The sequence below is a fragment of the Macadamia integrifolia genome, unplaced genomic scaffold (assembly GCF_013358625.1).
Source record: "Macadamia integrifolia cultivar HAES 741 unplaced genomic scaffold, SCU_Mint_v3 scaffold90, whole genome shotgun sequence".
NCBI classification, from domain to species: domain Eukaryota; kingdom Viridiplantae; phylum Streptophyta; class Magnoliopsida; order Proteales; family Proteaceae; genus Macadamia; species Macadamia integrifolia.
In genome coordinates, this window is record NW_024870574.1 from 637,204 (window position 1) to 650,642 (window position 13,439).

The 13,439-nt window shown below is 40.6% G+C and overlaps 1 protein-coding gene across 2 annotated transcripts in view; it reads right to left on the reverse strand.

The window, feature by feature from the left end:
- Window positions 1–5,316: 5,316 nt before the first annotated feature.
- LOC122070379 (probable acetyl-CoA acetyltransferase, cytosolic 2) overlaps window positions 5,317–13,439 on the reverse strand; it is a 39,770-nt gene continuing 31,647 nt past the window's right edge. The window contains exons 11-15 of one of the 2 annotated variants that reach the window (XM_042634524.1): window positions 6,601–6,700; window positions 6,339–6,449; window positions 6,204–6,245; window positions 5,993–6,079; window positions 5,317–5,634 (exon numbers count right to left, since the gene is read on the reverse strand). In XM_042634524.1, coding sequence (XP_042490458.1) covers window positions 5,533–5,634; window positions 5,993–6,079; window positions 6,204–6,245; window positions 6,339–6,449; window positions 6,601–6,700 — 442 coding nt within the window. In that variant the 3' untranslated portion in view covers window positions 5,317–5,532. The remainder of the gene's footprint in view (window positions 5,635–5,992; window positions 6,080–6,203; window positions 6,246–6,338; window positions 6,450–6,600; window positions 6,701–13,439) is intronic. The other variant, XM_042634525.1, reaches the window with a different exon arrangement.

Sequence of the window (13,439 nt, forward strand, 5' to 3'; positions counted from 1 at the left end):
AGAGCTATCTGTGGCTCAATATTACTTTGATCTGCAGGGCCATGGTATGTGGAATGAGATTGATTATTCTGAGACTAATCAACCTGTTTGTGAGACCGATGTTGTTGGGTTTAACAAGCATAAGGGGCTCAGCGTCAATGATTTTCTGGTAGGTCTCAATATGGAATATGATCAGATTAGGGCTAATGTGCTTAATTGTGATCCATCACCCACACTTGAGGAAGCCTATTCCATCATTCAAGCTGAGGAACAATGTCGATCTGAGATGCTCCAGCCTATTTCTCAGGATCAATCCGCTCTGGTTTCTGCTACTAGTACAGGTTTCCCGCCTGCTACTTCATCCTCTTCCGACAAACCAGTTGTCAAATGTGACTTTTGTGGCAAGGAGAGTCACACAAGGGAGACTTGTTGGAAGCTTCATGGACGTCCTACTAATTCTCGTGGGTGTAATCAGGGTTGTGGGAAGAACACTCGGGCAAATCAGTCTGAGACTACAGTTGATTCTGATAACTCCACTACTGCAGTTGCATCCTTCTCTACTGACAAAATGGTTATGCTTCGTCGAATGTTGACTCAGATGGGATCCTCTACTGCTGCTACTGCTGCCTCATCTCTACCAACAATCATTGCCTCCCACTCAGCCCACTCAAGTACTATAGTTTGTGGTCATAGTGCATTTATAGCCTGTCAATCCTAGATAATCGACTTTGGGGCTACTGACCACATGACCGGTTTACATACCTTCTTTTCTACCTATTGTCCCTCTTCAGGTAATACCAAAGTTCGTGTTGCTAATGGTTCCCTTTCACCTATTGCTTGGTCAGGTTTTATTCAGTGTTCTCCTTCATTATCATTGTCCTCTGTGTTACATGTTCCCAAGTTTTCTACTAATTTGTTGTCCATTGGTAGTATTACTAAGGATTTGAACTGTAAAGTCACTTTTTTTCCTACTCACTGTGTTTCAGAACTTGGCGACAGGGGCAACAATTGGCAATAGTAGAATGAGTGGTGGTCTCTATGACCTAGACACTAGTCCCTCTCGGGCTCTACACACTTCATCTGAATTGGCACTCTGAACTTTTGGGTTGGCATCGGGTCACCCCCATAGGGCACTTTATCTAGATTACTTCCAGCATTAGTTAAACATTGTACTATAGACCAGTTTATTTGTGATGCCTATGTTTTGGCAAAACAAACTCAGAATTTTTGTCCTTTCTGACAATAGAAGTATTGTTCCTTTGCTTTAATTCATTCTGTTGTTGGGGACCTACCCATCGTGTCTCTATTTCTGGCTATCGATGGTTTGTTACTTTTATTGATTGCAATACTCGTTCTACATGGATTTATTTTGCATCATAAGAGTGAGGTTTTTCAGTGCTTTCAGGAATTTCATTGCCTAGTTATGACCCAGTTTGATGCTAAAATCAAGATACTACAAACTGACAATGGGAAAGAATATATGGATGGTTCCTTTCAGTCTTACTTGGTTGCTCATGAGATACTACATCAGACTAGTTGTGTGGATACTCCGGAGCAAAATGGTGTCGCTAAACGCAAGAATTGCCATCTACTTGAGGTTGCTCACTCCTTGATGTTTGAGATGTAGGTCCCTGCTCCCTATTGGAGTGAGGCTGTTCTCACTACTGCCTATCTCATTAATAGGATGACTTCACGGGTACTTGGATTTAAGAGTCCCATTGAATTGTTATCTGGGTCTCGTACTTTTATTGTTTCTCCCAAGTTCTTTGGGTGTGTTTGCTTTGTTTGTAACCATCAGGTTCCGGGCAAGCTTGAACCTCGTGGTCTCCAGTGTATTTTTGTGGGCTATTCTCCTGCTCAGAAGGGATACCGATGCTATCATCCGCCTTCTAGACGGCTCTTGGTTTCCATAGATGTATTATTTCGTGAGACTGAGGCTTACTTTCCACCTCTTCAAGGGGTGTCCTTCGTTGGTGAAGAGGTGATTCAGATTCCTACTTTTGATTGTCCTTTACACCTTACCATAGATGATGGTGCTACTCAAACGGATACCGGAATAAAGACTACCACATCAGAGGTTCCCATTAGTCCAGAAATTATTGTCCATGGGGACCCATCAATTTAGGAGCAGGAGCCCCCCATTTAGGGAGAACCACAGATTCAGCAGAAAACACAGGATGGTCCAGTGACATAGGTGCTCTCTCGGAAAAAACAAAGAACTGAAACTACCACTCATACTACAACTGCTACTCCATTGCCTCCTGATCCTGAGTCCTCTCTTCTAGGTATAACCTTTCCCCTAACTTTTGATCAGTCTCTTGATATTCTTATTACTCATAGAAAAGGTAATAGGACTTGTACTCAGCATCCTATTTCTAACGTAGTGTCATATAATGCTCTCTCCCCATCATATCGTGCATTTGTGTCTTCCCTGTCCTCAGTTTCTATTCCTAAATCCTGGCAGGAGGCAAATATAGAACCTAAGTGGAAGGAGGCAATGAATGAGGAGATGAGAGCTCTTCACAAGAACAACACATGGGATCTGGTTGTTCTTCCCCTGCAAAAGCGACCAGTTGGTTGCAAGCCTGCAAATGGGAGTTCACGATCAGGCATAATGTTGATGGGACTATGGATCAATACAAGGCAAGATTGGTGGCAAAGTGTTTTACTTAGACTTATGGGATTGACTACCAGGAGACCTTTGCCCCTGTAGCAAAAACAAATACAGTTCCAGTTATCATCTCCTGTGCAATGAAACAAGGATGGGAGCTACAACAACTGGATGTCAAGAATGCCTTCCTTCATGGAGAGCTAACTGAAGAGGTGTCTATGGACATTCCACTTGGATACTCTAGTTCAGAAACACAAGGCAAGGTGTGTAAACTGAAGAGAGCTCTGTATGGATTGAAGCAATTTCCCAGGGCATGGTTTGGTCGGTTTCACAAGGCTATGATAGTTGTTGGCTCTATACAAAGTAATGCTGATCATACACTATTTATTCAAAATATGGGTGATAAGATTACTATCCTGATAGTATATGTGGATGATATTGTTGTTATTGGCAATGATATGGATGAAATCTCTAAGCTCAAGACCTATCTTGGTAAGGAGTTTGAGATCAAGGACCTAAGAAGACTGAAATACTTTCTTGGCATTGAGATGGCACATTCAACCAAGGGTATTGTTCTCTCCTAGAGAAAGTATCTCAGAGACCGGTATGTTAGGATGTAAACCCTTGGATACTCCTATTGAGGCTAACTCTCATCTCAGAAGCAAGGAAGGTGAACTTGTTGATAAAGGTCGGTATCAAAGACTGGTTGGAAGACTCATATACCTATCCCATACAAGACCAAACATAACTCATGCAATAAGTTTGGTGAGTTAGTACATGCATTATCCCTATTCATCACATATGGATGCTGTGAACCGGATTCTTAGGTACTTGAAGACAACACCAGGAAACGACATCATATTCTCTCCTACAGATCACATGAGGATTGAGGTATGCACTAATGCTGATTGGGCAGGGTTTTCCAGATGATTGTTGCTCTACTACTGGTTACTGTACATTTGTTGGTGGTAACTTGGTCACATGGCGCAATAAGAAGCAATCATTTGTGGCTAGACCAAGTGCAGAGGCTGAGTTTCAAGCTATGGCACATGGGATTTGTAAGCTACTTTGGTTGCAGAGTCTCCTTCATGACCTAGGTGTGTCCATCCAGGTGCCGATGTTACTATATTATGATAACAAATCAGCCATCAATATTGCACACAACCCTGTTCAGCATGATCGTACCAAACATGTCGAGATCGATAGGCACCTCATTAAGAAGAAGTTAGAGCAAGGATTGATCTGTATTCCTTTTGTGCGAAGTGAAGATCGATAGGCATTTCAGTAAATCCTTTCATTTTATTTTGTCCAAGTTGGGTATGTGTGATATCCATGCACCAACTTGAGGGGGAGTGTTGAAGAACGCACTATCATAATTAGGACTGGACTAGTATTTAGACTTATGCAAGGACTAGTCTTCAGATTCATGTAAGGATTAGGACTAGTATTTTGTTATAAATAAAGGAGGGATTGTGCCCATTAAGCCACAAGTCAAGATTCCACAAATCTTCACTTTAATTTTCCCATGATATGTACAATGAAACCTCTGCCAGCAATAGTAAAGTAGGTAGATATGGACAGATGAGGTAAATTAGTTCCCTCCAATTTCATAAAGCAAGCACCAAAAGGTATGTATTCATTACGACCTTGCCCATCAGATCCTAAGGTTGCAGTAGTGATTCAGACATTATGACACCAAGAAGAAATCGACAATGAATGGGAGAAACATCAAATCTTCCAAACCAGCCGTCAAAAAGAGCCTAAACTTGGATCTAATTGCTCTGTAAAGGAAATGAAAAACTCCTCCAAAATATATCTGATTTCTAATGAAGAACTGATAAGATAGCTGAATTAGGGTTTTAGGAGAAACCCCTAAATATGGAAGAAGATGAGGTCGCATACACAACTTTGGCAGACAAGGCCATAGGGATGGTCGATCTCCTCTATAAGGATGAGAAGTGTCTCCTCCAAATATCAATTGATTCTGAGGGAGGGAACCAAAAAATCGATGGGATCAGGGTGTTGGGAGAAAACCCTTACTTTTGGGGAATCGCAAGTGAAGATGGGCTTCAATCTTGCAATAGTGATGAGTCTTTCCAATTTTCTATACGTGATCTTCAATAGGTGGAGATTTGTTCTTAAAAGTAGGGAGAAAAAACTCCAAGAAGGGAAAAATCAAAAATCATAGAGAGGGGAAGAACCCTGATGATTTTTACAGAGTTTTTACGTTCACAACATTAAGGTAATATGTAGGACAACAACTAGATTCATACGAATCACCTCATTAGTGATGCCTTATGGGGAATTAGGGAGACCAAGGAAGGAGAGGATGGAGGCTTGCAATGAAGATGGAGGGTGAGAGAATGGAGGCTTGCGATTTTTGGAAGAAGAGAAGGCTGAAAAAACCTTAGATCAGAAAATTAGCTCTAATAATACCATGTTAACAGCATGAATGGGGTAGAATTCTTGAATGATCTGAGTGACCACACAAGCCCTTTATCTATAATAAGCAAAGAAGAGTCAAAATTACAAGTATGCCCGCCCTTCAGCCGACCCTCATTAAATAGGGTCGGTGGAAGGGGGGAAAGGCCAATGTACCCATGCAGCACTTAAATGCATATTCTAACATGAATATTTATAATGTTTCTTGAGAAGGGAAGCACCCAAATCATGATAAATTTTACACAAAATCTCCAGCAAATCAACCAAGAACAAAGAAAGTTGGATCAGTTTCAAAGTGGGCTGCTATGTCTAACTTGATCTCGAGTTATTGTCATATTGAAAATATTTTACTCAGTACTCTCCTTGCATTTATAAGTTTTTTAGTCAAATAAAGCACCACAATTCACCCAACTAGTGATATACTTAATAGATAACGCAGATCTATGAACTAATTTAATTGAGCATATGAATCTTACCAAATATAAATTGCTTACATTAACTCAAGAACAAGGGCAGATGCCCCTCCTCCCCCATTGCAAATACCAGCAACTCCATATTTCCCATTTTTCTGCCTCATCACCTGCATCACTATTACCCCTCAGCTGAGAAAAGACAAAATTATATTACTCTATGTACCTTAAATATAGCATGATTATAAGCAGGCCTGCATGAATGGGTTAAATGCATCAGAAGTTGCCCAAAGAAATTTAATACTCCCCCAATAGAATTTTAGCATATAGACAAACAGACAAAAGCATAAATGGACAAATCTTCATTATTTTCAGGAAATCTGTATATGCTAAAAGGAAACACAACCCCCCCCCCCCCCCGGGGGGGAGGAGAGAAACATAGAAGAAAAAAGGGGAAAAATGAAAAATAGAAGTGAATTGATAATAGATGGATAAAATCAGTCAACTTTACGATTGAAAAATGAACAAAGGTGAGCTGTTAAAAATATACCCCCAAAAGTGTGACCAAGATACGAGCTCCACTGCAACCTAGGGGATGCCCTAAAGATACAGCTCCACCATGCACATTAACTCTTTCCTGCATGCAAATAAAGTAGACAGGTAGACACCTTATGACAAATGAAAGCAGCTTTGCACAAACTACGAAAACAAGTCACATGGATCACAAGGTCAAATGTTACAAAGGGAAGTTAAAGACTCACTGGGTTAAGTCCTAGCAGCTTTTGGTTTGCAAGAGCTACAACCTGTAGAGTGTAGGTGAGCAAATATGATTCTCAAAATAAAGATGCTCATAATTAGATGCTGAAAAATATTCAAAATCAAATAAAAAGTCTCACAGAAAAGGCTTCATTTATTTCATAATAATCAATTTGTGAAGCTTCCAACCCAGCATTTGAAATAGCTTTCGGAATTGCAAGGGCAGGAGCTGTTGTAAATAACTCAGGTGCCTGCACAACCAACCTGATCTCATCACCAAATATTGTGGGACTTGGACAAAATACATGGAAATAGAAAATGGCAAGAGCCAAGTTTTCTTTCCCACTTTAATTCAGGATCAATACTTGACATAATTGCAATTTTACCATCTCTTTATAATACCTGAGCCGCATCAGCATAGCCTTTGATCTTAGCAATTACTTGCAGTCCAAGTTTAAGGGCCATCTCTCCACTTACTAACACTAGTGCAGCAGCACCGTCACTGTCAAGGACAAGATATTAAAAAAGAAATTATGTTTTGAGTGGTTTTGGTGGATGGCAACACATGGGCAAAAACAGTGTGTAGGCTGGGCTGAAAATTTTATCGACAGGTAGACCCCAAGGCTCCCTGTTCGCATGACAGGTTTCAGCCCAATCAGAGGTGGCCACATTGCAAAACAAAGAATGGAAAAGCCCAAGACTACCAAAAGTGATGAGGTCAAGAGTCAAGACTACCTGACTGGGCCCAATAATATTTCATTTTGGGCATTGGGACACTTGTTTATGGTTTATTTGTTGTTACTCTAATTATAAGCTCATAGGAGTGGGATGGGGTCTGAATACGAGATTAGTAGTCATAGATTGTTTTATTATAGGAGTTTGAGTTAGATTAGGATTCTTATTGGTTAGAATAGGGTCCCAATTTTTTATTTTTTATTTTTTTTAATCAAATTATTAGAGTGATTAGGAGTTCTTTTATGAGCCTAGTTAGGAATTTCAAGAGCTTATATATAGGTACACACCCTGATACAGATTTGTGGTTGAAGTTGAACCGGCTTGACCAGTTTGGCCATCCAGACCAAGATACACAGGGTCCCAACCTTGTTCTGGTTCAGTAGAATATTTAGAATTTACTTTATTTGGGAAAGATAACATGTAATCTTTACATGTAGGGAAATTTCTAGTTTGAGTTCTACTGAGTTCTTCTTTGTTTATGTTTTAGGAAGTAATTAGGAGTCTTTGTTCATTGGTTTTTATAGATAAGGCATGCAATCCAATACGTAGGACAGATTTGATAAATGGAATGCATCTGAGTTTGAGTTTTCTCACAGGTTGTGAGTGTGGTGCGAGGCGGTGGCCTTCTTCTTTCTTCTTCCCCCCTCTATTCCTTCCCTAGAGAGTCACTGGCTTAGTTTCCCCAAAATCAGATTCGATATATTCTGTTTCCCTTATCTCTGGGGAGTGATATAACCTACCCACAGGAAACAATTATCCCAGTGTTTCACTCTCAAAATTCTGTTCTGCTGAGAGATACGTACCAGCACTCATACCTGAACCTGCAACTCCTGCTGGCTTCGATTTCAGAGGAGTTGTTCCAGTTCTTTGGATGCTGGATCTACCAATATTGGGGAGAGGACGAGGGAACTCTTAGGCAATACCTGACTGAGAGCTACAGGAACATTTAAGGGCATTCTCAAGATCTCCCAGTCAAACTCTTCCTCCTCGTTGATGCTGGTTCGACTCCAAGGTTGAAGAAGACAAACCTCCCTCCTCACATGATCCCCTTTAGCTTTTTATTTTATTCTATGAATTTCCCTTTATGCCCCTCCCTTTTATTCTCAATTCAGCTCCTATCCTTCATTTCTTTTAATGCCTAGTCTATCCTTATGCTTCTAATTCTAATTCCCTATGTGTCCCAACTCCCAACTCCTAGTATCTAACAGATTTCTCTTTTAAGACTGTTAATTTTACCAAATTGCCACCCCTTTGAAATCTTCAGTTTATTTACAGAATTGCCACCATTCTTCAATACTTGGCAATGCACACTTGGTGGGCTCACAGCGAATCCAAATAAGGGGTCCGAACCTTGGGATCGCCATATAATTCACACCCCTTAAAATTGTTTTGATTTTCTTTCATTTGTTTTGCTTACAAGTATCTGAATCCTAGTAGATATGAATTATGTCAGAAATTAAATGCTAGATTTAGTAATTGCATTGGTCTGAATTTCTTTGGCTGACAAAGATGTGTCCAGTAGCGTATTTAGCATAAGGAGGAAAAAATGTAGAAAATACTAATTCGTAATCCCTTCATTAGAGATGTCCGTACCTTCATTGGTTATGTTTGTAACTTCATTATATATGTTCGTTAACTTCATAGGATATGGTCGTAACTTCAGTGGATATTTTCGTACTTTCATAGGATATGTTTGAACCATCATAGTACCTTCATTGGATATCTTCATAATTTCATTGGCTATAATTGTCCCTTCATTGGATATATCCGTACCTGCATAGGGTAAGTTTGTAACTTCATTGGATATGTTCGTACCTTTATAAGATATGTTTGTACCATCCTAGGATATGTTTGTATGTTCATTGCATATGTTCGGACCATCACAGATAAGTTTGTACCTAATAGGTTATAAACTTATCCTAAGAGTTTTGAAGTTGTTGAGCTGTTGATAGGTGGGTGAAGACTCCTGGCCAATCACTTCTCTCTCTCAATTCTTCTTCTAATTATGGTTCTTCTATAACCAGGTGTTCTCTCTCCACCATTTACTATCTTATTCTACTTCTCTTCATTTTCTCATATTCTCTCCTCTCCTGTTCTTCTATTCGCCTTGATTATTCCTGCTGGATATTACTTCTGAGAATCAAATCTGATATCCTGAGATTTGCTCATAGTTGTCAAGGCATCATCATCTTGGTCTCCTAGGTGGACGCCTTGTTGGTATCACCTAGCGTCTGGATCCCCTCCAATGCCTTGGGTCGCCTAGATGCCGTGACAATTATGGTTTTCTTGAATCTTATGTAACTAATTTCTGAGATCTGATCATTCATATCTACTGTAATTTCTTAGCTCTTGATCCTAGCTTGAAGTTTCAGCAACCTGGTAATCATCTATAAATTCTGCCCTGATATTCAAGATTATTATATCAATTGATAGATCAGTTAAGCACTTGCACTCGACCAGAATTTCAACCAAATCTGGTCGTTGGATCTTAAAATATTTTATTTCTCCTATTTTCTGTTTAATCTGGCCCTATACTAGTCCTATTGATTTCTACAAAGATCCTAATTATAAATGTAATTCTTGCTTCTTGATTGTTTCTGGAAACCTCAACTGCATTAAAGAGGCTGCAGGGGACCACAAAGGGTGCATGGACACGGCAATAGATGAGAGTAGTGACTGAATTTGAGGCTGAAATTTGACCATGGTTTAAGATATTGACAAGATCTTGCCAACAAACTCAGTTCGAGTTGGTTTCGGTTCAACCAGACCAACCCATGTGATATAAAATACCACATTTCGACCCAATTTTGCCAAATCTCGCCTCTGTCTTGCCTCTCTCTCTCCACTCTTTTGAAGAAAAAACACTAAGGAGCAAGGATTTTGGTGCTTTTGCTTAAGGATCTCTATTCCTACACTCACTGAAACTTAAAGAGTGGAAAATATCACTTCCTCATCCACATCTGGAGTTAATTTTTCTTCTCAAGAAGCATTTTGATGCAGGCACAGGCCGCACGGCTGCACTTGCCTGGTTGGACCACCATGACCAGCTTTGGAAGCCAAGAGCAAAGAAGAACTGGTCCAACCCAGGGTTTTGGCCCAGCAAGGGTTTTGGCTTAGAGTTTGTTTCCTTTCATATTTTGCTTCCTAATTTAGGCTAGTTTCCTATTTTAGTTCGTTTCCAAATTCATGTCTTTATTTCCCTATATATTGGCTGTAATCGATGGACATAGTAGAGTGTATTGAAGAATGAACAGAGAATTGGTTTGATTTGTGCTCCGTGAGCATGTGTGATTCCTCCTTCCCCCCTGCTACTCAGATCTTCCCCTTCTCTTCCAAGGGCATTCCATCAACTTGGAATTAGAGCTGAAGGATCCTTCCTTCGTTCTCTTCGTGTTCTACCTTCTTCCCATGTCCTCCCCATTCTCCTATTCAGTTCTCTGCCACGATTGAGGGTAAAGAAAAAAAAAAAACTGGAGCAAAACGAGTCGGCTGAACCCAGTGCTACTTCACCTTCCAAAATCGACTCACTGAAACCAATCCCCCACCCCTTCGCCTCTCAGCAAACAAAGTTTCATTGCCCCTCTTTTTCCCCTTGTGTCTCAATTGAAACCCCTCCCTTCGATTCCCGAGAGAACAAACCCCATTGTTTTCCAACCGTAACTCCAACCATTCCTGTAACTCTTCCATCGAATTCTCCCTTTCGTCTAGAGTTCCACAGCAGTACCCAAAAAAAAAAAAAAAAACAGCAACAGAGGAAAGAAGACGAGAAGGGAGAGTGCGAGATTTCAAACAGACGACAAGAAGGGAAGAAGACATACCTGGTTTTGAAGTTCCAGCCAGGAGTAGCCTCTTCCTTCGAAATCGACTTCCAAAGCTTCTTGGTCTGGAGCCCCTGCCACTCGCCTCTGTCTTCCTGGACTACCAACACTGTAATCCCATCGTGCTAGAGGAAGATGATGCCTCTCAATGTTGGTATATGCTCCCCACCCCTTCTTTTCACCGACTCCTTTTGTCTCTTTTGCTTTCCATAATTACCCCTCCTTATGTCCCCATATTCTGATTTCCTTTTTTAAAATTTACTTCCAAGTTTACCCTCCCTCACCCATGCGTGGTATGTTTCTACTTCAGTTATTTACAATTCTTCCATCCTTTGAAAAAAAAAAAAAAGTTATTTACTATTTTGCCATTACGTTCTAAGTACTCTTTGCTTATCCCACCATGGTGGCCAACAATGAAGTTCTCCAACAGCTCAATGCCTATAAAGGTGAGATTGACTCAAAAATTGGCACCCTCATTGAACGTGTCGATACCCTCACCACAGTTGTGACCTCCATTAAAACAATGATGACAACCATGAAATCTTCTCTTGACTGATTGGTGACTGCAGATAGAAGAAAGAGTCTCATTCAATCTGAGGATTCTTCCAACACCACCCCATGGGATTCATCACTACCACTGCCACCACATCATACACCACCTCCACCACCATATCGAACTAGTCAATATGATGATGGGGCGGAAAGAGCAGTAAGACTGCATGTCCTTGATTTTTATGGAGATAACAATCCAGAATTGTACTTTAATTGGATCAACAGCTTAGACACATTCTTCAGATGATACGGGTAGACTGAGGCCCGAAAGGTCCTATATTGCAGAGGGTAAACTAAAAGCATGGCTCAAGTCTGGTGAGTCAAGTAACAGCAATGGAACCAAACCCGAGGCATTGGATTAGTCACTACTTGGGCTTAAATGAATGAAGTCATGAACCAGAGATTCTTGCCTCCTAATTACAAGCAACGCATGCATCTCATGTTATTTGTTTCACTCTATTATAATTTATCATCAACTTGACATTATTATTTATTAATAAAATTATTTAAAATTAAGAAAAAATTATAAGAAGTATGGGATTAATATGTAATAGCTATATAATGTAGAATAGCTCATAATGCATGCATTCTTTAATGCAAGATGTTGAATAGCTACTAATGCATGCATTCTTTTATGTAATAATGTATAAAGTTGGGACATAATGTCTAGTTTTGGAGGTGGAAGTGGAGATATTGCACGATTATATGGAGATCCAATGTTACATGACAAAAAAATTCAAAATCTAGGTATTGTAAGAAAATGATTAACTCTGGAGGTGCCACTAGATTGAAGCAACATTTGGCTGGTGGGTACAAGGATGTTGCCAAATGCCCTCAAGTTCCTTATGAAGTCCAATGAAACGTTGATGAGACCCTACAAGGTGGAAGGTTAAAGAGGGTAGAGAAGCAAAAGTTAGATCAAGAATTTGATGAGGCAGTCTTAGAAAGACACCCTGTAGCAGAGATGTTGACTTTGATAGTGACCACAGGCCAGAGGAAGGTATGATAAAGGCAGAGTAAAGACAAGTGTCAAGTTAAGGCAAATAGCAGGGCCTCACATCAAATAGAAAAGATCAGGCAGGTAGAGATGAGAAGAGCAAGTGGCTCTGATTCTAGAGCAGCTACATCAGAAGCATATCCCACAAAGGAAAGGAGGAAGGAGCAAAGGCATGTGGATTTGCCTCTCAGGAGAACTCAGAGTGTGAGGGAGCCACACCCCCATCCCCACCCCCAAGACAACATGATGATCATGATGAGTTCTTGAGGCAGGATCCTCCGATATATAGACAATAAGTTCAAGACAAATAACCATCAAGCAAGTATGGGGTACATGGAAACAACTTGGTGATGGTGGTGCGGGAACTACTGATGGTGCTAGCAGTGGACCCCGTGGCGCTAGGGATGGTGATAGTGATGGTAATGATGGTGAAGGTGATGGTGGTGGGGACGGTGATGGTAATGATGGGAGGATGCGAAGAAGTAACCATTATACTGAACCGAAGCCAAAGACGATGCAGTTCACAAGAGAGACGATGTACACTCATGCCACCACAGGATATGGATCATAGTGCACGTGCCCCACACCCTACAGCTACAAGAGAGGCTCACATCATCGATTTATACCTGGTGGAGAGGAGCATGATAGCATGGACTCCATAAACATCTCAATTATGAGCTTGACTGACACTATAGGGGGCTTAAGTATGGAAAGTGGTATTTATGGGGAACAGTTGCATACACCATCAGCTATTTATGGCACAAGGACCACCTGTTCAGACTATAGTCATTCTATTCAGTTTGGACACCCACAGGCCACCTCTTTCCCTACTGCATCTGAGTATGAGGGTCAGTCACACTCCCACATTAGTCAGGTTTTGTGGATAACATCTTCGAGATTCCAACACCCCACCATATATGCCGGTGTAGGTTCCAGTGCAACAGGCACCATCCAGTAGCAGTGGATTTCGATTCAGTTCATTTAATTTCAGAGATATCTATCCAAGGATAGGGTATCTCCAGTATGTTGATGACAATGTTTATAGGGCTGATGTGGCAGACTTTGAATATTACTTCTGGCATACTATGACATAGCCTTTGTGATTCAATCAGAGTAGATATGATTCGACATCAGCATCA